This window comes from Panthera tigris, chromosome D2 (genome assembly GCF_018350195.1).
Source record: "Panthera tigris isolate Pti1 chromosome D2, P.tigris_Pti1_mat1.1, whole genome shotgun sequence".
Lineage (NCBI taxonomy): Eukaryota > Metazoa > Chordata > Mammalia > Carnivora > Felidae > Panthera > Panthera tigris.
The window spans coordinates 44,029,292-44,057,244 of NC_056670.1; the positions used below are offsets into that span (position 1 = coordinate 44,029,292).

The 27,953-nt window shown below is 37.2% G+C and overlaps 1 protein-coding gene across 5 annotated transcripts in view; it reads right to left on the bottom strand.

Annotated features, from left to right (window-relative positions):
• Positions 1-3,230: 3,230 nt before the first annotated feature.
• WAPL (WAPL cohesin release factor) overlaps positions 3,231-27,953 on the bottom strand; it is a 92,926-nt gene continuing 68,203 nt past the window's right edge. For 3 of the 5 annotated variants that reach the window (XM_007093137.2, XM_007093136.2, XM_042961176.1), the window contains 11 exons: positions 26,862-27,089; positions 23,259-23,370; positions 22,384-22,481; positions 21,360-21,436; positions 16,805-16,980; positions 16,157-16,272; positions 15,569-15,733; positions 12,723-12,930; positions 10,183-10,271; positions 5,899-5,994; positions 3,231-5,583 (listed from right to left, as the gene is read on the bottom strand). In XM_007093137.2, the coding sequence (XP_007093199.2) occupies positions 5,518-5,583; positions 5,899-5,994; positions 10,183-10,271; positions 12,723-12,930; positions 15,569-15,733; positions 16,157-16,272; positions 16,805-16,980; positions 21,360-21,436; positions 22,384-22,481; positions 23,259-23,370; positions 26,862-27,089 (1,431 nt within the window). In that variant the 3' untranslated portion in view covers positions 3,231-5,517. The remainder of the gene's footprint in view (positions 5,584-5,898; positions 5,995-10,182; positions 10,272-12,722; positions 12,931-15,568; positions 15,734-16,156; positions 16,273-16,804; positions 16,981-21,359; positions 21,437-22,383; positions 22,482-23,258; positions 23,371-26,861; positions 27,090-27,953) is intronic. The other 2 variants (XM_042961175.1, XM_042961174.1) reach the window with 2 other exon arrangements.

Genomic DNA, 27,953 nt, shown 5'->3' on the forward strand with positions numbered 1-27,953 from the left:
TTATTTTCTAATATTTTATTATTAAAGACTTTGCATCTATGGTCATGAAATGGTCTGTTGTTTTTGTTTTTTTTTTTTTTTTCTTTCCTTTTGCCTCTAATATTAGGGCATTATGGGTGAGCCTCATACCACGACTTGAAAAGTACCTCCTTCTATTCTTTCTCGATAAGTCTATTTAAGATTGATATTTTCTTAAATGTTTTACAAGGTGCCACTAATCTTCTGGGATAGTACTTTTATTTGTAGGAGGTTTTTAAAATATAAATTGCTTTTTTAAGATACAGGGCAAATAAATTTGAGTCCGTCTTAAATTTTTCAAGGAATTTGTCCAATTATAAAACTTAATGACTTAATCATAATGTTAATATCCTTTTAAAGATCTGTAGCGTCTATAACTGATAGTCCACTTTTCATTCCTGACATTGCTAATTTGTGACTTCTCTTTCTTCTTGATTGGTCCTGCTAAGTGTCTACCAATTTTCCTAATTTTTCAAAGAACCAAATTTTGGCTTAGGTAAAATTTCTCTTTAGTTGTCTTTTATTCTTATTGCTTTCTGCTCTTAGTTTGCTTTCTTTCTTTCAGCTTACTTGGGCTTAAATTGCTCATTTTATCCCTTTAGTTTCTTCAGGTAGAAATTTAGATGTTAAGCCTTCTTCCTAAACATTTTAAGCTAATTTTCCAAGCACTATTTTACCTGCATCCCATAGATTTTATTTGTATTTTGTTATTCAATTCCAACTATTTTCTAATGTCCTTTGTGATTGACTCATAGGTTATTTAGAAGTATATATGACTTTTTAGTGTTATTTTCTAGATATTGTACTGTATTGACTGATAGAATTCCTTGCAAAGGGTCCAGTCATTTGAAATATTGAGATTTGTTTTATGACCCATCATGTAGTCTGTCTTGGTGAAAGTTTCACATGCATCAGAAGAACTGCTGAGTAGCGTCCCATAAATTTCAGTTAAGGTAGTTGATCACTCAGATCACCTGCTCCTACCGATTTTAAAAAATAAATCCTATCGATTCCTGAGGGGCGTTAAAATGTCAAACTATAGTTGTGACCTTGTCTACTTCTACCTTTTGGTTTTTGCTGTATTTTAAAAGTTCTGCTAGGTGCATAATTATTCCTTACTGATACATTTTCCCTCTCCCCTAATCATTATGAAATGTTTTTAGTCCTAATACTCGTCTTTTGTCTTAAAACAGTCACTCCAACTTAGTGCTTGCATGGTCTATCTTTTCCCATCCTTTTTCCTTCAAAAACTATTTGTATTTAGCATCTCTTTCTCAAAGGATTTTTTTAATGTTTATTTTTAAGAGAGAGACAGACAAGGGAAGGGGGGCTGAGAGAAGACAGAGGATCTTAAGCAGGCTCTGCACTGTCAGTGCAGAGCCCAATTGCAGGGCTTGAATTCAAGAACTGTGAAATCATGACCTGAGCCGAAGGCAGATGCTTGACTGACGGAGCCCCCCAGACACCCCTAGCACATCTCCTTTTCAGTCTGACAATCTCTGCCTTATCATTGGGAGTATTTGGTTACTTACATTCATTAGAATTATTGGTAGTTAGATTTAGTGGATATTCTTGACTTCTTCCTGTCTTATAAAAGGATTTCTTTGCTTTTACTTAAATTTGCTCTTGGTATTTGTTTTCTATTGTTCTCATTGGTTTTTGTTTTTGTTACTCTTCCCCGTCATCCTTTGGTATACTCAAATACTTTTCAGTGTTCCATTTTCATTCTTGTAAGCAGCTCTGGCTATATGCTTTCACATTGTTTTTTTACTAGAGGCTGTAGGGGTTAGAACATGCATCTTTATTACAATCTACTATTAAACTACTTTACACTAAGATTTATGAACCTTTCAACAGCATAGTTCCATCTACCCACACCCTCTGTAATACAACTGTGGCTAACAGTTCATTTTAGACCATTGAAAACTAGGTAATACACAGATACTGTTTTCTATTTTTGCTCACATCAGTACAGGGCCTTTGGGGTATTCAAATTGAACAGAAGCTAAGGGAAGAGACGTTTGACCAGGACACTTGATATTCTTCTTTGTTCAAAGATTTTTCTAGGGGAGCCTGGCTGGCTCAGTTGGAAGACATGGGACACTTGTTCTCAGGGTTGTGAGTTCAAGCCCCATGTTGGGTGTGAAGACCACTAAAAAAAAAAAAAAACTTCATCTAGAAAAATTTTAATCTGTGCATCCAATATCAGATTAATGGACACTGAATTATGCAAACTCTTCCAGTTCTTCCTCCTAACGTAACAAAATACCAGTGGTACGTTTGAAACATTTTAATCACACTGGTTTGTTCCATTTTCTCCCTGCTTTAGTCACTAACAAGGTATTAACTACTTTAGAAATAATTTTAGAGACTTGCAGTTAAAGGGACCCAAACCCAAGGACCTCAGCAATAGGAAAGCTATTATCCCAGGTGTGGACAGAGTCACAGTAGTCTACTCTGTTTAGAACATTTTCACTTCCTGACCGTGGAAACAGAATTGTTTGGCGAAAGCTACCATTTACCAAGACCTAGGTTTGAAACAGGGTGCTAATGCTTCATACGCACGGTTCCGTTTAGTCTTCACGGTCCTGAGGTCAGGGAGAGCCCCATTTGTGGCTGAGTAAGCAAGATACAAGTCGTTTGGGAAACTGCTCATACATCAGCACTTATTTTCCAAATGTATGTGTGTGATTTAGGTCTTTCTATATGCATAGCCTGCCCGCTTCCACATGGTTATACATGTTGTGTATGTGTGCAAAAGGGGAGAGTGGATGCGAGCTCACGGGAGAGGCCCCTTCAAATCTAGTTTTGAAAGCAGTGAGGAGAGGTTGACGAATCCACTTGTGCAGCAAACTTAGAATCTGACATCTAAGAAAACTGAAAAACTAAAAGCAGCTGTAAAACAAATCAACAAAGTCTTGGGTCATATTCAGAGGGGCAAAAAGACTAAGGCAACTTAACAAATCCATTACGGGCCTAACTACATACAAGCAGAAAATCACCATCCCTAAACGAATCCAAGAGTTGACATTCGGATGAGTATGAGGAAGGGAGAAGTTATGTAACGTTTAACAAAAACTGGTTAAATTTTTATGTGTATGTTGAAAGGGAAATTCACGTAACACATCATATCTCCCCTTAGTCAGCTATATCAAGTTTATGAGCTTTCTTCCTCCAAAACAGTTCAATAGATTTATGTTAAAGACAACATGTGTATTGAAAGTAGCAATTTTATTTGAGTTAAAATTATTTACAAAAACCCAAAGACATACTTCATGAAACTGGTACAAACTATTTTTTTCCTGCCGTTGGCTTTTGCTCCAAAGATCACAGCTGAGAAATACTGTATAAAATAAAAATAGGATTGGATTCAGAAAAGTACTCTACTGTTCTAATTTCCAATTGGTAGTATTTACAGAAATATTTACAATGGAAAAAAGGTTACTTTAAAACTTTAATTTGCAAGTCAGCCTCAAGTACCCTAAAATGCAGAGTTCTCTGAGGGTTAAAAACACACAAATGCACTGCAGTTGGTGAGGTGATTTCTCCCCCACCACCCCCACCACAATCTGCATCTCTATCAGTGCTTGACAATTAGTTATTATTTAAAAAACAAAACAAAATAAAAAAAACCTGTTAAACACGGAGGTAAATCAATTCTCAAATGATTACCAGTGTAACAGAAAAATGTAGTTCGCCCTGACTGTTCTCATCCAAACATTTTAGAAGACTCTTTACCATCTGCCACAAGTCAGGTTTTTTAACCAAAAATCTGTTCAATTCCTAAAGCCAATGATTAATATCAATGCATTTTAAAATTATTAAACAAAATATATCTAATTCAATTTTATGGATATCATTTACTGATATACTTTTAAAATAGGTCACTACGCTAGCATTTATACTCAGGGCAAATAAAACCTCGGTCCTTCCCAAGTTACACTGGCATAACTAGAACTATGCTGTTAAGAGGTGATGGGTGGGGGTTGGGTGGGTAGGAGGAAGAAAACAATTTGCCTGGAATCAGTTACTTCCTTATAGATTTCCCAACAATCTGCATTATCAAAAATAGGAAGACAATAGAAGGCAGCCACTGCATTAAAAAACATTACAGCTGGCACTGATACAAGAGCCCCGATTTGTCACTTTATACAAGGAAATAACAAAGTCTAAATGGATAACAATTAGACTTTTAGCTATTTTCCTCAATACACACCAAACTAATATATTTTTATGGCTTCAAGTTTTACAAATCCAATGAAGAAACATGATATAACTACCTGAAAGGTATTTAAAAGTATTTATGAAAGAAATCTCTGGAAAGCCTGTATTCAGGCCCAATCAACAAAAAAAGTTTAACCAGTGGTCTGAACAATAATTAACATAAGGAAGAGTTGCAATGTTGTGAAATTAAATATATAAAATGTGTTTTGTGTGTTCCATGACTGTTTTCCAAACACACTGTTCTATGAACTAAGAATTTGAATGAAAAAAAGGATCTTCTCTGAACCAGCAATTTAAGGCTTTGCGTTTATGCATTTGATCCTGTCACTCTGTAGAAGAATATACACATTATCTGGAAACATGAATTCCACATTGGTGTTTTAGCTTCCTTATATTTATTGTACTGAACATTAGAAAATATATCTAGAGAGCCCTCCCTCAAAACAATGTTTCAAGAGCCTCCTCTAGCATTAAGCGTAAACTACCCTGGGTTTGTTTGTCTATTTTGCTTCATCCTTTAACAGGGCACATCATCTTACATAATATTCCCTCAAACTGTTGTTTTCTTGTGTCTATAGCTATGACTCATTATGGTATGATAATATGGTCATGGTCTCAAAAGTGAAAAACAGCTCAACAACCCAAACCAAATCAAAAATAAAAAAATATACTATTAATCCCTTGTGTCTTTGGATTCCATCTAATTTTAAATATAGACAGTAGTTCAGGGAACAACAACAAAAAAAAATTCACAAAATTATTAAAAGCTTTATTTACGATTGGAATCATTCAACAAAAAAGCAAAAGCAAATGAGCCTGAAAAAGGAACTAAGCTGTTGTCTAGAATGTCCTCAAAACATTCGATACCTCAGTAGCTAAGCTGCCTTTGCACCTGGCTGGCATGACAACAGTGGCTCAACATACACAGCAGTTGCACTAACAGCAGCACAAATTTTCCCCTTAAAACTTGCCCAGAATGAAGCAAGAGAAGAGGGGAGAGTATAAACTCTGCCAAAGTTAAGTGTATTTAAATACTGCATGGAATTGTTAACAGCCTGAACCTTTTCCCTCATTTTTGATAGTTGCAGATTGATGTAGTAACTGTCATTTAGCAAATGCAGAATGCATGACGAAGAAATCAGGTGGCCTTAAAAATCCAAACATGAATGATACGGATGAATGTTCTTGGTATATCTTCAAGGACTTCTTTCATGACTTTTCTTTGTCTAAGAATAGCTCCAGCATTACCGAGCACCTGAAGCAAAGGTAAAGCAGCTAGCAATGTTCCAAGTATTCAATCACTCTAGAGATAGATTTCTGGCCTGTGGTTCCAACAGCACACTGAAGGGAAGGTGGGGAGGGGCAGAAAGGAAGTAACAGTTAATATTTAACCAATTTTATCAAGCATCAAATCAAAGCTTAGAATCTTTGGCTTTACTAAACTGAACACTATCAATCAGAACATATGAAGATTAAATTGTGGCTTTGATAACATAATGCCAATATATTTGGCCATAGTAATGAACCTTAAAAGAACACATTAAAAGAGAATCCCTTTTCGCTTCTAGTCACTATGGCCATACAGCATTTTAATTCCTACCGTTTAATGACAGTATCATATTTAAGACCACACAGGCTGCAACAGAAGCTACTTACAGTAAGATTCATGAAGCTCAGGAATTTTTTGAGCATCTCTGTCATTATTGAAAAGTCCCCTTCTGGCAGATATTCCCGCACCGTGGTCACATTGATCTGAGGAAACAGATCAAAGAAACATGGGTCAGGCAGCAGAAAACAGGAGTCTGCCCCCGGCACTGGGTTGTTGGTGTTGGCACACACCCTGTTCGAAACTTCCACAAGGTCCTTGAACTCCTTGGTTAATGTGCAATTTCCTTTTCTACCCTCCTAAATCTGCCGGTGTAGGTGTCCATTCCCTAACTCCATCCCATCCTCAGAAAGGTAAAACTGGGAAAGGCTACAATGAAACACTTGTGTCCTTATTTACTTTTGTAAACCTACAGAGAAAAATGCCTGAGATAACAAAATGCACTGTTGGGGCGGGGGGGCGGGGGGGGGGGCAGGCATGTCAAGAAGACAAGAAGGAAGTTGAAAATGTCCTCAGAGGTGCTTATGAAATAAAAAAAAAAAATTCCTCATGTTCCTATGTAGGCTAGGAATTAACTAGATCTTTCCAAAGATAATCTAGTTTCATGAGAGAGAGAATGTCAGCAATGCCAAGAAAGGACATTAAGGTGTTTCCCTTCACTGTTAGCAAGAAGCAGCCAAACTATATATATATAACCAATCTGTTACAAGGAAAATATATAACTTGCTTAAAAAACCTGTTCTATTTCAATATATTTTTGAACTGTTTTAAAGGTTCATAATAAAAGGAAAGGCTCTTTTAAGAAGGTTCACCTATAATAAAAAGGCTCTTTTAAGAAGGTTCACCTATAATAAAAAGCACAAAAGAAAATATGTTGTCCTGAGTTTGGGGCCAGAAGGTGGGGGCTGAACTTTGGATTTTCGTGATGGGGGCAGGTAATGAGATTACATGCTATGTTTTTAAGACATTTGCCAGCAGTCCCCTCTCTCCCTTTGTAAAACAAATTCCTGTCAGGGTACTTTTGAAATTATAAAGAAACAAAATAATGTATGGATACAGTTTCAGAAAAGATCTAATAAATGTTACTAAAATAACTACGCTAAGTTATGTGCTATCAATCGCCCATAATCTAAGTGAACCACCTCCCCACCGAAAGCCAACTAAGCCCCCAGCTGTGCATATTTACTCTGGAGTTAATCTTGCACCTAAAACAGATTTTACAAAATGCTTAAAAAATATACTGAAGTGATGAATGTTATAAGGGCAATCATGATGGAAACTATAGAGCTAAATGAAAGCTAATTTAAGAATGTCTTTAAGCAATTTCTAGGAGAGCAGCGTGCTAGCATAGTGGTGGCAAAAGCAGTAGCTATGGTGCTATGAAGACTGCTCAGTAGAAAAGCGATTTCTATGACACAGAATAAATGATTAGATCCAAGGTTTTGAGTGAAAGCCTCAATAATCAAATCCCTTTCCATCAAAACAGAATGCAACATATAGTGGCTGGGGCGTGGGAAGGACAGTCACAGCATTTATTTTTAAACAGAGAGCAGCAAGTACAAAAAGAAAAAAATGAGAGGGGCTCTGTCAGAAGAACATGCGACTCAATCTCGGGGTCATGAGGTTAAGCCTCATGTTGGGTTGTAGAGATTACTTAAATAAAAAGAAAAAAATGAGAAATGGCATGGCCTATTTGGGAAATTTAGAAAAGTACCCAAGGGGAAGAACAGATTTGGAAAATGGAGAAGGCAGTTTTAACAAGTTTTACATGAAGCCATAAACAAAGTTATGATTCCCTAAATGACTGGGAGACAAGAAAGGTGGTCTTAAGAAAGCTAGCTATGGTGCAGTGTCCAAGATTTCAGGAATGGAGTCAAGAGAGCAGGAAAGACAAAAACGAGTGAGGAGACTATTACAATGCACTAGATACATGGTATGCAATGGAAAATGACCTAAGCTCCTGGGGTTCCAAAGCATGCAGCCCTTTCCCACAGGCAGCTTTTACTATAATATAACCACCTGCTTTCTTGTGTCTCTTTTACTTACACATTCAGCAAACCAATTTCCATTACGTTTTATGTATCAGCTAGCTTTCTGGGGTTAATCATAATACCCCAAGGCAATAAAGACATCCAGGGTTCTATGAATTCACAACTGCCTACAATTTAAGGACCTTATGACCTCTTTAGAGATAAGAGATACAGACAAATAGAAATTTATACATGAGAAAAATGGCCAAAGGTAAATTATATGTGGTAATACCACAAATTAATTTCTAGACCTGTTATTTAAGAAAGAATATAAATGAAACTAGGGTGTGTGCAAAACAGAATACCTAAAAATTGTTAAATTTAAATAGTATGCCCACTGTTTTTGACACCTGCCTCTTCCTCTTTCCCCTCTGCTTGATAAGCATTTCTCATCTACCCTTAAAATCTCTGAATTCAAGGGGGCGCCTGGGTGGCTTAGTAGGTTAAGCGTCTGACTTCAGCTCAGGTCATGATCTCAGGGTTGGTGGGTTCCAGTCCTATACTGGGCTCTGTGCTGACATCTTAGAGCCTAGAGCCTGCTTTGGATTCTGTCTGCCTCTCTCTGCCTCTGCTCGTGCTTGCTTGCCCTCTCTCTCTCTCTCAAAAATTAAACATAAAAAAAAAAAACAAAAAAAACCCTTTTTTAAATCTCTGAATTTAAGGAAACAAAGAAAAGGGCTGAGCTGAAAAAATCTTGCAGGGCCTCTAGAGCCATGATGAGAACTTTGGTCTTGATCTTGAAAGCCATGTGCCAGGAAGGGCCACAACGGAGCAGGCTAGTCTGCATTTAGATCAGAGCTTGACTAGAATATAAATATGGAAGAGATGGATAAGAAAGGATCAGAAAAAACATTTAACACAAAAGAGAAGCAAACTTGGGGCACCTGGGTGGCTCAGTCAGTCAAGAGTCAATCACCTCTTGATTTTGGCTCAGGTCATGATCTCAGGGTTTGTGAGATCCACATGGAGCCTAACTTGGGATTCTGTCTCCTCTCCCTCTGCCCCTTCCCCTGCTTGCACATGCTCTCTCTCTCAAACATTAAAAAAAGAGAGCGAGAAGCTAACCCAAAATTTCACTATAGAATAGATTTCCATTCTTGCCTCCTGAATGCCCTTGCTCCTAAGGAAAAGAACTTCCCTTTCATTTTAAAATTTGGCTCTTCACTAGACCTTCCCCTTAAAAAGTCCTCCCAATGACTGTCTCATTAGCCAGAACTGTCTGCCCTCATGCTGACTCAGCCCTACCATCTGGACACTAATACTTCTAGTTAAACCATCATAATCTAAATCTTCCATAGTAATCCCATTTTCCCTGCCAGTAAGTAAGTTGTTTAAACAAAAGCCATGTGAGCCAAAGTTGGCCAAGATAAGAGGACGTCTACTTGGTGCAGTGGGTGTGGAGGGATGGGGGGCGGAACTCTGCTCTTAAAAAGAAATATACAGGAGGGAGGCTACCTTCTTCTATTGGACCTTATTTAACTAGAGGAGACTGGTAGCTAGAGCCAGTATGGGGACAGGAGGAGACCAAGCACAAGACAAAACAACATGCAGAGGGCAGTAGGGTTTAAAGACACATTATCTGAGTCCTTAATAATAATATCACTGAGACTAGATTTTTCCTTCCCCCCACTCCCCAGCCCCTCTGAGACTAAAGCCAGCTCAGCACAGGTTTTATATTATGCTTTTACTTCAACCAAAGCCATTTCAATAAATTCATCCATCCATCAAAAACTTTCTCATTGGGGCGCCTGGGTGGCTTAGTCGATTGAGCATCCGACTTCGGCTCAGGTCATGATCTCGTGGCTCGTGAGTTCAAGCCCCACATTGGGCTCTGTGCTGACAGCTCAGAGCCTGGAGCCTGCTCCATATTCTGGGTCTCCCTCTCTCTCTCTGCCCTCTCCCGCTCATGCTGTCTCTGTCTCTCAAAAACAAACATTAAAAAAACAAACAAAAAAAAACCTTTCTCATTAAATCCGATGTACTCTTATTTTGGAATAAGAAATAATTAATACCTTTAAAAGTTCACCAAATAAGGGTGCCTGGGTGGCTCAGTTGGTTAAGTGCCCAATTCTTGACTTGGGCTCAGGTCATGATCTCATGGTTCATGAGTTTTGAGTCCTACATCCTCTCTCTCCTTCTCCCACTCTCTTTCAAAATAAATAAGCTTTTTAAAAAAAGTCATAAAATATTTGAAAGCTTTAACATGAAGATGAAAATAAAGTAATACATAAGTAAATTAGGTAATGGTATGAAGCTGTCACAATGGAATCTTTTCAAGACACATAATACTGAACCATTACTTACTGGACTCTCCTGGCAGAGACACCCGAGAAGCAGCGCTGTGTACGAGGCCACTATGCAATCTTCCATGTGTTTGCCAGCATGCTGAAGGGCTAAGAATATTTAAACAAAAAACTGTAACGGTATATCAAAACAAACAAGAAACCACCCCACAAAACCACCAATTCTGTTATCTTTTCTTCAGAACTGCTTAAACATCGATAAATGCCACTAGAAAAATGGGATATCCACACAAATTAACAAAAAATAACTCAAATAGAAGAGGGACCTTAATATAAGCATGAAAACCATAAAACTCTTAGACAAAAATACAGGACTAAATCTTTATGATCTTGGGTTAGGAAATGGCTTCTTAGCCACCACACCAAATCCACAAGTGACAAAATTAGATAAACCAAACTTCGTCAAACTCAAAACTTTTGCATTTCAAAAGACACCATCAAGAAAGTGAAAAGACAACATAGATAGGTAAATGAGCAATAAGCAGGTGAAAACATGCTCAATACCATTTATTCAACAGGGAACTGCAAATCAAGTAACATATACCTTCACACCCACTAGGATGGCTAAAATGAAAAAGACAAATAACTATTCGTAAGGATTTGGAGAAACTAGAACCCTTGTTATGTGGCTGGCAGGGACGTAAAATGAGGCAGTCACTTTGGAAAACAGTTTGATAGTTCCCTAAAATGCTAAACATTGAGTTAACAAATAAGCCAGCACCTTCCACTCTTAGGTATATACCCAAGAGAACTGAAAATATATGTTCACACAAAAACTTGTATGTGAATGTTATGTCATGGCAGCGTTATTCATAAGAGCCACAGGTGGACCCAACCTGAATGTCCATCAATTGAAGACTAAAGTGTGGTACATACCAACAATGGAATATTATTTGGCCATAAAAAGGAACTTATGTACTGGTAACATGTTATAACATGAAAAACATTGAAAACATTGGGCTAAGTGAAAGAAGCCAGTCACAAAGGGCTACTGTTATTCCATTTACAGGAAATGTTCAGAATAGGCAAATCCAGAGACAGAATTAGTGGTTGCCACTGGCCAGGGAGGGGAGAACAGAGAGTGGTGGCTGCTAAATGGGCATAGGGTTTCTTTTGGGGATGATGACATGTTCTGAAACTAGGCTGTGGTAATGGTTGCACCTTGTGAATACAGTGAAAACTACTCCAAAGTTTCCTTTAAAAGGCTGAATTTTATCTTGTTGTGGGCTGAACTATTACCCCACCCCCTGAATATGCTGAGCTCCTAACCCCCAGTGCCTCAGGGTAGGAGGTGGATAGGGTGTTTAATTAAACAGGAAGTTAGTTTAAATGAGGTCACTGGGGTGGGTCCTCATCTGTCTGTTATCCTCATAAGAGGAAATAAGAACAAAGATACATTAAGTGAAGACCATGTAAAAAGACAGGGAGAAGATGGCCATCTACAATCCAAGGAGAGATCAGCTCTGAGACCAACCCTGACACCTTGATCTTGGACCTACAGCCCCCAGAAGTGGGACAGAATCAACTTCTGTTGTTTAAGCTGCTCGTCTACAGTTACAGCAGGTCCTCACAAGCTAACACTTATGCCAATAAAGCTATTATTTAAAAAGAATGCTACACAACCAAAAATATTACCCCAAAGGAAACATGAACACTGAGAAAACGGAACAGCTGGGGCGCCTGGGTGGCTCAGTTGGTTAAGTGACCAACTTCGGCTCAGGTTATGATCTCACAATTCAGGAGTTCAAGCCCTGTGGTGGGCACTGTGCTGATGGCTCAGAGCCTGGAGCCTGCTTCAGATTCTGTGTCTCCCTCTCTCTGCCCCTCCCCTGCTCATGCTCTGTCTCTCTCTCTCTCTCTCTCTCTCTCAAAAATAAACATTAAATTTTAAAAAATTTAGAGAATGGGACAGCAATTTTTTACAATATTAGAACTAATGGCATTAGTGGAACCGTGGACATAAGAGAAAGACTAGGCTCAGAAAAAGACATTTGCTGGGGCTTGCCTCCTAGCTTGGTAAAGCTAACCATATTATTTAATTTCATAACCAGAGTGACATGAAGTTACAAATGGCTATTTTGCAGTACGTGCATAAAAAGTAAACCCAGTATCAGCTGCTGACAACAGTGGATAATAAATGTAATGACTCCATCAGTTTATTCCTTACAGTGCTTGCAAGCTAATACCATTTGAGAACTGTTACTGTAATTTCTGGTAACAGATCTCACTTTATAAAGTGAGACCCATAAAAAAATCTCAAAACTGTAAAAACCTTTAGGAGTCCCAATGTTCAACCACTCTCTTTTCACTGAATAAAGCCCAGCCTGGGAAAGGCAGACCTTTCGTACACTGCACACGTGCCTTCCTCACCGCTAGGAAACCAGCAAAGAAAAATTCCTGTGAGCACTGAAATATGAAAGCTTGTCTGCACTGAACTAGAGAGGCCGAACAATCATAGCAAGATTATGACAACACACGAATTAAAAAGGTGTTAAGAGGGAAACATTTTCAATTTGAATACACGACTTAAAATAAATGTACCTTTATTGAGGTCAAGTTCTTCATCGTCCTCCTCCTTCTTCTGTTTCTCTTCTGTACCATCGGTCTTTTCAGTTGATACCCACTGTATTTCTCCACTTGTTTCTTGCCACTCTCCACTCTTATCATGCTGAGTGGTGGGAGCATCTTTGATCAATTCATCTGTTTTACTTTCTGCCAACTGAGCTGCTCGTTCTCGCTCAAGGAACAGCTGATAAAAATTTTTTTTTGAAGATCATTAAAAGAACACCAACCAACATGTATGTACCCAAATATAAGATCTGTTTGCTTTCAAAATCACTAACCCTAAGAAGCGTGCTGTCTGGTTAAAAAGGGTAAGTTACGATAAAAGGCTTTGTTCTACATCCACCTGAAGGCAAAAAAGAAAGTATAAATGCTATTGGGATTCAACCAAGTAAATTAAATGTATCTACTAATGTTATAGGCATTCCGTTTATAAGAATGCAAATCTCAACATGTGCCCTTAAATTGGATAATAATGACAGGATATTTCAAGCAAAAATACAAACTTGATTTAAAAAAAAAAATTTTTTTTTAAGCCTGAGCAGACGGGATAAAATTAAGAAAGGACACTAAATAAAATTATATAACATTAACACACACACACACACACACGCATGCACACACCTATGTAATATTAGGGAAAAGCAACATGGCTTCTTTAAAAGAAATCTAAAGAGATAAACAAACACCAGTAAAAATAAAAAGCAAAAGGTCTCAGAGAAAACACTCAGAACTGGATCGATCTCAACTGATATTATTAACAATGAAAATGTAATGGTCAGTGGAAGTACACAGGGAAAACTCTTAAGTCAAAAGGGAACGTACTGAATTCCTTGCCTTCATGTACTTTATTTTCCTTGTGCTGGGCTAGTGCTGAATGTACAGAAAGTATTTACTGATAGAATCTGGGGAAAACTCCAAGTTACTAAAAACAACTACCTGAAAATCAAATGCCAAGTAAATCTCAAAAAGTTGCTGAGTATACAGAAGAGTGGTATAGAAACTTTTAATACCCTTAAGAAAATAAAATTTGAGCTTTATACAAAAGCCGTATTTCTTAAAATTGGTTCAAGAATCTCTAGGGGTCCCCAAAATCCCTTTAGAAAATCTGTGAGGTCAAAAATCACATTCATAACAATAAGAGGTCAACTGACTTCTTTCATTCTCTCATGAATGTACAGTGTTTTCCAGAATCTACATACCATGTGATTATGTTAGTGCTTTGATGGCTAAGGGAACGAAGGCCTCTGTTTTATAATTTTCTGCTTTGATTTCAAATTCAGTAAATATCAACAGATCAAACACACAAACAAAAAATTTTTATAATTTTTTTTTTAATGCTTATTTTTATTTTTGAGAAAGCGAGTGAGTGAGCGAGAGAGAGCGAGAGCACGAGCAGGGAAAGGGCAGAAAGAGAGGGAGACACAGAATCTGAAGCAGGCTCCAGGCTCCAAGCTATCAGCACAGAGCCTGATGCAAGGCTCGACCATGAACCGTGAGATCATGACCTGAGCTGAAGTCGGACCCTTAACCAACTAAGCCACCGGGGCACCCCAAACCAAAAATTCTTTTTAAGTTCCCAATAATTTTTAAGAGTATAAAAGAACTCCGGGATCAAAATATTTGCTAAGAGAATGATGGGGTCATAGTTATGACTCAGGAAAAGATCAAGTTGTTGTGGACTGATTACCTTCTTTAAAAAGGTAGTTTCAGGGGTGCCTGGGTGGCTCAGCTGGTTAAGCACTGACTTTGGCTCAGGTCATGATCTCACACTTCGTGAGTTCAAGCCCCATGTTGCACTCTGTGCTGACAGCTCAGAGCCTGAAGCCTGCTTTGGACCCTGTGTCTCCCTCTCTCTGCCCTTCCCCTGCCTGCACTCTGTCTCTGTATTTCAAAAGTAAAATAAACATTAAAAGAAAAAAAAAGGTATTTTCAAAAAGGCCAAAAGGATTAACAGGATAGTAAAAGTTTTGGAAACAATGAAAAGGATAGTTCATTATCAATTCTAAACATGCAAATTGTCATTTAAGGAAAGAAAAAGGTAGTTAGGAACCTAACCTGTTGGACTGGAAAAGAAAAACTACAGTGCCCACTATTGTTCAAGAAACACAGCCATGCGGTTTTTTGGGAGAAGCATAAATTGAGGACAGGGAGTGTGTTTGGTAACCGGGATCCACTGAATTGAGGACATCAATTTTTACTTATTTATTTATTTTTAAGTTTACTTATTTAATCTCTTCACACAATGTGGGGTTCAAACTCCCAACTCCACGATCATGCTCCTCCAACTGAGCCAGCCAGATGCCCCACACGGACATTAATTTTTAAATACAGTTATTCGTAACACAATTCCTAAGCCAGGAAATTACTCCACAGACATACTCTGAAAAGTGTGCACCCCACCCCCGCTTCCAAAAATGGGAAAGGTATGGCCCAATATTTAGAAACACAAAAGTCCGAGACATGGATCACACGAAGAAGTAAATGCTAGAGGACTTGAACTGGATGGGATTGGGGCTGGAAACGGATTCTTGACCTGCAATCTTTTGATAAAACAAATACGCCTTGTTTCTCCTTTTCACTAACAACGCCTAAGGAGTGATTATTATAGTTAAACTGTCAGTGGAGTGCAGTAAGGAAGGGTATACATTCTAACCCGGTGTACCTTTCAGTGAACTGGCGAGGGTGAGCTAGATAGAGTGAGACACCCATACACACCCACAAAAGAAAAGGGGAGGGAGAGAGGCGGGAAAGGCACAAATGATGAAGAAGTTGGACAACGCAACAAACTGAAGGTGTTAGCTTGTTTTGAAGTTGTTGCTTACCTGCACTAAAGCCTGAACGGCATGAATTTGTCCAGCTATCCTTAAACTATCATCTCCTTCTCCACTACAGAGGGAAGAATCAAAAGAACATGATGTTTCCATGTTGACAAGACAGTGCCGATTCCGAGCACTATACTCCACTAGATTTATCAGTAGACCTAAGCCCTACAAAAATTAAAACATGCATATTACCACAGGTGAGAATTAAAAGCAAATCAACACAGTATACGTAACTTTTATTGGCAGCTAGAAACCTGTGTTCTGCCATCCACTAAATGGTTAAAAACCAGTGTGAAAGATAATGATCTTCACAATGATTTCACTGCTTTTTAAAAATCACAACTTTTAGGTTTGTTTGTTAGTTTTTTTTTTTTTTAACTTTTAGATTGTTTTCATACTTAATACTTTTTTTATTTTTGCACAGAGCCCTTCCTGGCTCTCTTTTGTATAATATGAGGTGTGTTCACAAGTAATCCACTGAAACCCTCAATATACTGAACAGCTGGTTCTTAAACCCAAAACTAAGATGAAGTTTTTATCATTTTAATAGATTAAATACTAATTTCTGAAATAGTCACTCCAACTCACCAGCACTCGGATATCAAATCTCTGCTCCTGAGGTAGGTACTTTGGAACCTGAAGCACACAGTTCATTGCTGTGCCAATCAAGCCATCCTGTTCTCCCGTTTTGGTGCTGCCCCACTCTGAAAGAGTTAGGAATGTAAGGAATATGAAAATTGTTATGGATTCTTCTCTAGGACACTACCAACCAATATTCATTAACACTGATATAAAAAGTTAGAAATACATAACTATTTCTTTATTAAAAAATATTTTTGACCATACTATTTCCAAACCAAGCTACCAGGCTGACCCTAAAAATACTGGGGTGCCTGAATGGCTCAGTAAAGCATCAGACTCTTGATTTCAGCCCATGTCATGATCTCACAGTTTGGCAGTTTGAAGTTCCATGATGATAGAGTACAGCCTGCTTGGGATTCTTGCTCTCTCCCTCTCTCTCTGCCCCTCCCCTCCTCCCACACATGCTCATTCTCAAAAGTAAACTTAAAAAAAAACAAAAAAAAACCCCTACAAGTAGTTAAATCTATACATGAGTGAGTTACATGATGGCAATTAAAAAATCACTACATCGAGAAAAGAAATAAGGGGAATAACTTGTTTTTACATGTAATATAAAATCTTTCAATGAGAATACATGTAGAAAATATAACTTACCATTGTCATTAGTTAAATTGAGCAATACCCCAATGATGGCCCTCATACAGTCTTCCACTGCTTTGCCCACATGGTTGGTTACATTCTGGTGAGGCAGAGGCTTACTGTCAGGTAAGCATATACTGTTCTCAGCACGGTTATACTGCTGAATCAATCCTTCACAATGTTGTAATGCTCTTAAGAGAAAACAAAATGTAGACTATTATGCTAAACAAAATTAGTTATACTAAGAATTTCTATTTACTTGGACCTTAATGTTTTAAATGTCATAAATGCTGCCAAATTAATCTCTATTATAGAGGTATAATGTATTAACTATTTAATCATATACCAAGTAGGTGTAATATCACACTAAGTGCTAAATTTTATTTTGAGAAAACTCGATAATTTAAATTTTTCTAAGTTAAAACTATAAACTCAGTGGAGAAGCTTACACTTGTACTACTTACAGTTGTCCCCACTTTACCAATCTCTCCAAAACAGACCTACCACAATCCTTCCCTAAACAAGATAATTTAAGAACTATACTTCTGAATTTCATTTAGATGATTTTCATTTAGGATGCAAACTCTGAGCAGGTAAAGAATATTATTTGTGTTAATAATGCATAATAGGGGCGCCTGGGTGGCGCAGTCGGTTAAGCGTCCGACTTCAGCCAGGTCACGATCTCGCGGTCTGTGAGTTCGAGCCCCGCGTCAGGCTCTGGGCTGATGGCTCAGAGCCTGGAGCCTGCTTCTGATTCTGTGTCTCCCTCTCTCTCTGCCCCTCCCCCGTTCATGCTCTGTCTCTCTCTGTCCCAAAAATAAAAAAAAAAAAAAAAAAAAAAAGAACTACCTTTAAAAAAAAAAAAAATAATGCATAATAAATAACCTTGTATAGATGATATTAAATACTTCATAAACATTAGAGTACATCATATTTTTTTAACATGAGGTCATTTAACTGACATGTCTCCTGGCAGCCATAAGGTTTATCAGTTACATCCCAAGGATTTTCCAGATGCTACCCAAAATAACAAGGAAATATAATCTTTAAGTGAGCCTAGTATTTATGAAGACTGTCTTTAAATCACCAAGTCCATTAGTTCAAAAAAGTATATGCTCTCTCAGTTGATTATATATACACCACACAAAACTCCTAAAGAAAACTGTACTGTAACTCATCCTTCTCTAGCCTCTCCTGTTAAAACACATTATTAGGAAGGTGTTCCTCATGTCTAATCTAAAATAATTTGTTGCTCGGGCTTGTGGATGGCTCACTCAGTTAAGCATCCAACTTCAGCTCAGGTCACGATCTCGCAATTTGTGGGTTCAAGCCCCACGTCAGACTCTGTGCTAATAGCTTCAGATCCTGTGTATCCTTCTCTCTCTGCCTCTCCCCTGCTCACACACACTCTTTCTCTCTCAAAAATGAACAAACGTAACATAAAATAAAATGAAATAAAATGAAATGAAATAAAAAATAAAATAAAATAATAAAATAAAATAAATTTGTTGTCTAGATGTTTGAGGATGTGAGCCAGAACTAACTGTGCTATTATTGTTAACTGCCTTCAGTAGTACTGAGCTAAAACATGGTTTTGGTTGGTAAATGAGGGGAAAACATCAGAGGTATATCATTTTATCTTTCAATATGCTATCCCTGCATTTATCAGGGTCCTACTGAAAAGTTTAAAAAGTCAGAGGAGTGTTACTTCACAAACATCCAATTCTGACCCTTACGGCTACTTCTAAGATTTTTGACAGAAAATTCCTAATCACAATGAAAGAGATGAAAACTGTCATATTAAATACCTCCTGAAAGACACCATGTGTACAGGGGTCATGAAATATACGTTTTTAAAGGAAGAAACTGATTTAACCTGCAGGAATACTCTTTGGTAAGGGAGAATAAAACATAATAACAACTAGAACACAAGCCTTAAAGGTACTAAATGTGATACAAAATTTACAAATGTAAGGCCAAAAAATAAGACCCAGGGGAAACCTACAGATCTACTGGAAACTAAATACTACCAGAAATTTGAATACTGACTGGATGTATGATAACATTAAGTCAATAATTTATAGGGTATGAAAACAGTATTGGGGTTACACCACTCATTCATTCATTCATTCGTTTGTTTAGAATTTTGGGGCCAGTGCCTGGGTGGCTTAGTCGGGTAAGTGTCTGACTTTGGCTCAGGTCGTGATCTTGCAGTTCCTGAGTTTAAGCCCTGCATCGGGATCTGTGTTATCAGCCCAGACTGCCAGATGATTTTAACTAAGAAATTAACTTTAAAAAATTTTAAGTAATATTTACACCCAACATGGGGCTCAAACTTACAACCCTGAGATCAACAGTCACAAGCTCCACTGACTGACCCAGCCAGGCACCCCTGTGGTTACATCTTTTAAAGAGTCCTCTTTTAAGAGACTTTATATACTCAAGTATTTAATGGATTAATGAAATCTGTAATTTGCTTCAAAATAATTAATACAGAAGAGTTATCAACAGGGTTACAAATGGAAACAAGACGGGCCATGGTTGATGATTATCCAAGCTTAATGGTACATACATCAAGATTTATCATATTAGTGGGGCACCTGGATGGTTCAGTCTGTTAAGTGTCCGATTCGTGATCTCAGCTCAAGTCATGATTTCAGTTTTTGTGAGTTCGAGCCCTGCCTGGGCTCTGTGCTGACAGTGCAGAGCCTGCTTAAGATTCTCCCTCTTTCTCGGCCCCTCCCTGGCTCGCACTCTCTCTCAAAATAAATAAATAAACTTAAAAAAAAAAAAAAGGATTTATCATACTACTTTGTCTATTTTTGTCTTTGTTTGAAATGCAGTAAAATAAGGATTAAAAACACATGAACTCGAGTCAGGCTACAGTGGGCTTTTGATTTCATTCCAAAGACTATGAACACACATCCAAGGCCAATAAGGAACCAGAGATTTGGGCCATTTGCAACTATGTGGATGGAACTAGAGGGTATTACGCTAAGTGAAATTAGTCAGAGAAAGACAAATATCCTATGACTCGACTCATATGAGAACTTTAAGATACAAAACAGATGAACATAAGGGAAGGGAAGCAAAAATAATATAAAAACAGGGAGGGGGACAAAACATAAGAGACTCTTAAATATGGAGAACAAACAGGGTTGCTGGAGGAGTTGTGGGAGGGGGGATGGGCTAAATGGGTAAGGAGCACTAAGGAATCTACTCCTGAAATCATTGTTGCACTATATGCTAACTTGGATGGAAATTAAAAAATAAATAAATCCTTAAAAAAAAAAAGGAACCAGAGATTTGGCATTGGGGATTGTATTTACAAAGCAGAGATTTGGGAAAGTTAAGCCCCTGTGGTATTGGGCTGGACAGGCTGAAGGTGAGATATCAAGAACTAAGATGGAGATATTAGGAAGAGGCTGTTGTACTAAACTTGAACCAAGGCTGGAAACATAACTGGAAACTTTATGTGAACTGAAGTGATAGCATTAACCTAATGTCATGCAAGTTGGGCAGAGAGAGTACAATAGAGAGAGCTACATATAGATCTGGAAAAACACATATAAAGGACAGGAGAGGGTTAGAAAAGGTCATTTACAATAAAAATAAGGACTAATACTTAGTTTTTACCATATCTAAGAATTATTTATGCATACACATATATATTAACATCGTAATATATACATTGTATACAATAAGACATTTAAAGACAAGACATTTAAAAATCATTTAAAATATTTTAATATTTTACAAATATACCATTTAAAACATATTTTTGAAAATGTTATATATAACATATATTAGCATATATACAAATTATTTTTAATAACAACAACCTTAGGTAGGTAGATGCAATTATTACCCCCTTCTAAATCACTTGTAGCAAGTAAATGACTTGCCCAAGGTCACAGGGCTAAAGTTATGAAGCTGGGATCCATACTCAGTCTTTCTGGCTCCATAATCTGCACTCCTAACTTTTGTACTACACTGTACTACCTCTTGTTCACAGAACTTGACAAAAGTGTTTTACGAAGGAAGGTGATACAATCATACTTCCTTTATGGTCAACTCAAATGCCTTTTTTTTTTTATATACACTTTATTTTTTGAGAGACAGAGAAGAGACAGAGTGCAAGTAGGGGAGGGGCAGAGAGGGAGACAGAATCCAAAGCAGGCTCAAGGTTCCAAGCTATCAGCACAGAGCCCAACAGAGGGCTCAAACCCATGAATGCGAGATTATGACCTGAGCTGAAGTTGGATGCTCAATTGACTGAGCCACCCAGGCACCCCCTTTTTTAAAAACTGTTTTTAATGTTTGCTTATTTTTGAGAAAGAGAGAGAGAGACAGAGTGCGGGTGGGGGAGGGGCAGAGAGAGGGAGACACAGAATCCAAGGCAGGCTTCCAGGCTCTGAGATGACAGCACAGAGCCCGATGTGGGGCTCAAACTCACGAACTGTGAGATCATGATCTGAGCCGAAGTCGGAAGCTTAACCAACTGAGCCACCCAGGCGCCCCTCAACTCAAATGCTTTGAATAAACAGCATGATATTTCAAAAAAACTTACTTAGCTGAAGAAACAATGAGCTGTGAATCTTTATATGCTATCAAGTAGCTTTGATTCTCTGGGTTATGTACTGTTACCTAAAAGGGAAAAATATGAAATAATTGTGGCAATACACAGCTTTTATTCATTTACATACAACATACGATCCCTTGTACAGTAAAGACAAAGATAGGGAAGAATCAGCCCTTGTCATCTAAGGGAATAACCAACATGTTCCATATTTAGAATAATAGAGCTATTCCTTTGTTATAAAATTAAAGCATTTTTACAACTGTTTGCTCATAAGTAACATTCTGAACTACACGTTCACTGTAATGAATTACCAATCACTCTCAATGTCAGAAAAGAGCAGTCTCTAACTTATAAACTATTAAAGTCCCTAAATGGATTAATTTAGAATAAAAAAATGCTACCTGTTTAATGTAATGCACCTGAAGCACTCTAAAAGAGCAGGAAAAATTTCAATTTTGTCTACACCAAGAACTTTTAATTCTATATTATCCTGAAATGCACTGCCAGCATAAATTATAACCTACACCGAACTAGGTTTAATCATTCATAAAAGCCAAAGAACAAATATACTTATGGCATACACAGTTCAACAGTAGCATTCTTCAAAGTCAAATATTATTAAGAGCTGTGATTACGATCTGGCTCAAATAGCTAAATCAAGAAAATCCTTATTGATTAAAAAAAAAAACAAAAAAAAAAACCTGACAGCTGTTAATTACCATTTTCCACAAACAATATATTTAAGCAGAATTTCACATTAAGGAAAGAACAAGGACATTTTATAATAAAAACAAACTTAACCTGCAAGGTTTCCTAAAGAGTGACAATATGCATCCTTAAACCAAACTGGTTATTTAGCTTGTTCATTAACACTGGCTGCTCAACGAATGCATTATAATTTCAGTTTGGATTAGCAAAGTAAACTTTTGGGATACTTCATAAAAAATATCTGACGGTCTCTCACCCACTCAGTCACAATTTTCTCAACATAGTTGTCCATACTTATACTCACACTTTCTAAAACTCGTAAACATCTCTCTGCTCCCCATAATGAGGCTACTAGTTTCTCTTCATCTTCATCACTACTTAAATGATCCACACATTCTTTCACTAGGAGAAACAAAATGGATACAAAATTAGTATGTCTCATCACCTCAATATTTATCTCCTTAACTAACATTAAATGCCATCTGCACCCACGAACATGCCAGAACCTCTCTGAATATAATTTATTCTGAGTTTTATAGAACACCGAAATGTTGAAATATAGGAGACTCTTATTGTTGCTCTTTTATTTCCATAACTCCCCAATATCAGAGTGCTAATGGCTTTTCCTTTAAAAGTCAGAGATTTGCAAGATGCTGCTAAAAGAACAGACCTTGGGGCACCTGGGTAATCAGTAAGTTGAGCATCCAATTCTTGATTTTGGATCAGGTCAGGATCTCACGGTTTGTGAGATCAAGCCCCACGAGCAGAGTCTGCTTAGGATTCTCTCTCTCCTTGCTCTCTGCTCCCCCCCTCCCCCCCGCCCCGGTTACATTCACGTGTTCCCTCCCTCCCTCTTTCAAACAAACATTAAAAAAAATAAAATAACAGGGATGCCTGGGTAGCTCAGTTGGTTAAGCATCCAACTCTTGATTTCGGCTTAGGTCATGATCTCACGGTTTATCCCTTTGTGGGATCGAGCCCCGTGTCGGAGCCTACTTGGGATTCTCTCTCCTCCCTCTCTCTCTCAAAATAAACATTTAAATATATATATATCTTAAAAAAAAAAAAAAGTAAAATATGTTTAAATTGATGCCATTATTTTTTTGAAGTATGTAAATAGATTATTTTCTTCAGGCTTTAAGTAACATTAAAAATGTTATATACATGTGTATGTCATACCTTTATCTACAATATGATCCAGACCACCCAAAAGCCGGAGTTCTTCTTTAAACCAGTCTCCTGCTCGTTTAGAAGTAAGGGACAGCAAGGTCTCCATAGCTAAATGCCCAGTCTAAAAATCAGAGGCATCATTAATGAATATTGAATCTTGGTGAGATTTCTGAGGCAACACTTCTACAGATTGTTTTACTTTAGAAAAGTTCACTGCATGCTACCAGCCCATAGTATTTTTTGTAACAGTAAGTGCTTTCATAAGTAAAACTGAACTAATTTTTATCAGACTAGTCTAAGTTGAAGAAACACTTTAAACCACTGGCTTGTTTTTACAGAGAAAACCCCTTATTAAAAGTAGTCTATCTAGGAGCAGCTGGGTGGCTCAGTCCATTAAGCATCCAACTTGTGGTTTCAGCTCAGGTCATAATTCTGCAGTTCATGGGTTTGAGCAGCCCTGCATCGGGTTCCACACTGACAGCGTGGAGACTGCTTGGGATTCTCTGTCTCCCTCTTTCTTCCCCTCCCCTGCTCGAGATCTCTCTCTCAAAACAAATAAATAAGCTTAAAAGAAAGAAGTCTATCGACCCCTGGCTGGCTCAGGACATAGAACATGTGGCTCTCGATCTTAGGGTTGTGGGTTAGAGCCCCACATCAGGCACGGAGCTCACTTTAAAAAAAAAAAAAAAAAAGTATCATTTGTCAATTCAATAAAACAAATGCTGATACTGTTCTTTCTATAGAACAGAGGCACAAAGATAGAAAAATAGGACTGTTGAATCAAAGTGCCTATGTATTAACTCTAATACACTATATTGGAATAATTTACCACAAAGGTTGTAACATTTAACTCTAGGAACAAAGTGTGGGTGTTATCAGTACACCTTGCTTTTGAATCCTCAAAAGCACTAGCTATCACTTTAAATTTTAGCCAAAGGATAAAAAATGATTACCTTATTGCTTTGGTTTGAATTTTTCAAACTACAGTAAACTTGTACATTTTTTCCACATATTTATAAGCTAACTGTATTTCTTCTACTCTGAGTCCCTGTCAGTAATTCTTTATTTTCCTTGCAAAGCTGCTTGGGATTTTTTGTTTGTTTTGTTTTTAAATTCTGTATATTTTCTTATCTCTTCTGAATAAAAATCCTGTTACTTTTAGGGTTTCAGATTCACTAGTCTTGAACTTGACATGCAGTGTTAGCAGCCTGGATACACATGATATGTCTATCGTGACAAAATTATATATAAATAATGATTGAAGACCAGCACTACAGTAAGCCCAGAATAGTAAAGTCACGACAGTAAAGTCAGTAGTATTTACAACCGGACTAGAGTTTTTCTTTCTCTTCATTTGCCTTTAATTATTCATTTTCTTTCTTATTATGTTTCTTTTTAAAAGCATACAGCCACCCCCCCAAGAAAGAACAATCTGGTTCCTGTAACAATATGGAACTTCAGCTTAACAAAATTAGCAAAGCTGATAAGACCTGGTTTTCTTTCCAAAGCTTCTTTCCTTTCAAAGATACAAGTTTACATTAAGTCCTCCTGGTTTGGAACTGAATATAAATATTTAGAAATTGAAAAAACAGAGCTTACCAGCAAAAATCTTACTAGTATTACAGATTTAGAGGAGATCTAGAATATTTTAGTCTATTCATTAAAAAAACAAGGTTGATGTCCAAGGTGACATATATAGAATGAGAAATTGTCACTATAAAAACAGATTCCGTTTTGCCCAATTCTCATTCTAAGTCCCTGAAAGAGTAATTTAATGAGATCAGTTCAGGTATATTAGCTCAAGAGTCATAGTAGTAATAAAGCTGAAGCCTAATGAGGATTTCTTTGTTAAGGACGAAAGGGAATAGTAATTTGATGCCAATATACAGCAAACAATCATTAAGTTTTTATGCTAAAAGAGGCCTTGGTTTGTCTCTATCAACATAAAAAGGATTGTTTGATATGTTAAGCTATATTCATTAAAAACAGCCTACAAATCAAACATTTTATATGCAAACTGGAATAGTCCTTAAAGAGTTAAAGCACAATCAAATCATTAATCAGAATACTAACCAGCAATTGTTAGCTCTCAGTTATGTGAATTATACCTGAAAACATAATATATTTTAAATTCTCTTCCCAAGGTGCGTCAGGAATAGGAATGTATTTTTAAGAAGTTAAGCAGTTAATAAAAAACCAAAACTAATGTGTAGGGGAACAGTCACTGTACAAAACAATGTCTACTGTACAATTTAAAACAAATACAATATTCAAGTATAGCTGAAGTTGGGAGGAAAAAGAGGCATCCTAAAATTAGCAACTGTGTTCTCATTTTAACCATGTAAGTAAATTATTTAATACAACATAAGAAAGTTATTATACCGCTATTTGCCACCCTAATAAATTCAACAAACCATAGAGAAATTTCAAGGAACAAGTTTATCATCATGCTATTTAACAGCAAATGCTTGGAAAGAATCTAAATGTTGAACAATATGGGAAACCCCCACAAAAAAGATACATTTATTCAATGATGCAGAAAATAAAAATCTCAAATTTATTTTCATATCATTAAAAAATTTGTACGCATTGCAAAAGGTTAAAGGAAAATAAAAATTACATATATATTTTAATGTAGTATACAATGTGGTGACGTACAGGGATCTTTATCCACCAGCTGAGCATAACAGCTATTTTCCCAACTTTACTAAGTACTGAATACATTCAATTCTATATCTTGTCTTTTAGTGTTAACCTACTTTCCCCTCAAACCCCACTTTATACAAATCACTCTACCTTAATTAAACAGAGCACTACCCCTAAATCATATTTAATTAGTACAAAGCATTCTATAATTTTTGAGGCAAATGCTGCAGTCTTCAGTTTATTAGTAGTCAGTAGAAAAAACAATGCTAATACAGTTTTGAGATTGGAAATATCTCAAAGTCAGATTATATATAAACAAATAACCTTTTTTCAAAATGACAAGGCCAATTATCTTCTACTGACCTAGTAACCTGTGGGGATACTACTGATTCTACAAGTAAAGCAGCCAAAGGAAAGGAGAACTAGAATCAACCAGAAGCAACACAGTCATCTTAAACTTCGGGAGTTGTGTTGAGCCTAAGGGTTACTGGCCATGACCCCAATTGCTGCAGGCAGGAAACTTCTTTCAGAGCCTTGGGCCCTTGAGGAGTTAACCAGACACCTTGAGATACTCTGGAATATGTGAATGCTCATTTAAACGGCCCCTGAAAATCCTCTGGATCTTTATTCCTGAAACCTACAGAGAATAAGAATTCAAATTCCTAACAGTCTAAATATAGTTAATACACTAAAAAAATAAACAAAACAAACAAAAAACAAACAAACAAAAAAAAACAAAAGGACAGACAGAACGCAACAGAAAATTTACTGGCAAAAAATCTAAACATAGATGGGCTAGTTTAGGCAGGGAACAGAATCATGCTCAGAGCTAAGCCTTAGAAGAACTTGCCCAATTGTTGACCAGGAGATTAAATGATCTGTCCAAAGTCACACACCTGCTGTGACTAATTTAAAACTTTCTGAAAGTAATTTTCATTTTATAATGGACGGAAGGAAGAAACCTACCGTTATATTTTCTAGATCAAGATGCTTGTTGTGGACAGTTTCACACAGTCTTCGAATTTTCTCTTTGATTTTGTTCATGTCTTTTTCATTCAGTAGCTTAGCTGAAGAAGCATCTTGTTCCAGTTCCAGAAGTCGAATCATTAGATCTAGGCTAGCTCTATCAAGATCCATGTTCAAACGATCTCTACTCAATATGTACATGAGGGCTGCTGTACAAAGGGACAGATTCTTCAACAGACAAAAATAAAAGTTAATGTACACAACTGGTGACAATTTCATTTATGAGACTGTTTTGAGATTTGTTGGAAGCCTTAAAAATGTTATATTCAGTGCAAACTGCCCCCTTAAGGGGCATACTCTAGGAAAATATAAATTAAATGAATAAAGGTCTGTTACTTAAAATTTTCCTTTCTATCACTACTTAAAATTTTCCTTTCTATCAGTGCTCCCTATATGCATGCTCCCAAACTAGAAAAATGTTAAGTGGAATTACATATTTTCTTAGCCATTCTGTGCTAAGAGTTTATAAAACATTTTTTACACACACCTGTTTTTATACAATAGTTCACCTTAGGATATAGTTGATAAAGTTGAATTTCAATTTTTTTTTTTTTAATTTTTTTTTTTTCAACATTTATTTATTTTTGGGACAGAGAGAGACAGAGCATGAACGGGGGAGGGGCAGAGAGAGAGGGAGACACAGAATCGGAAACAGGCTCCAGGCTCTGAGCCATCAGCCCAGAGCCTGACGCGGGGCTCGAACTCACGGACTGCGAGATCGTGACCTGGCTGAAGTCGGACGCCCAACCGACTGCGCCACCCAGGCGCCCCTGAATTTCAATTTTAAATCAAGAGCATGTTTTAAAATCTGTACCACTTAGGTTATTTTTTTTTTTTCTATAAAATAAACACAGCTGAGTTTGTGTCAATACTATAAAGTTAAGATGCTCAAATAAACATATTTAGACTCATTTCTTTAAAATAAATCAAGCAGGAGGTGCCTGGCTGGCTGGCTCAGTCAGTAAGTGTCTGACGCTGGGCTTAGGTCATGATCTTGCAGTTTATGGGTTCAAGCCCCACATCGGGCTCTGT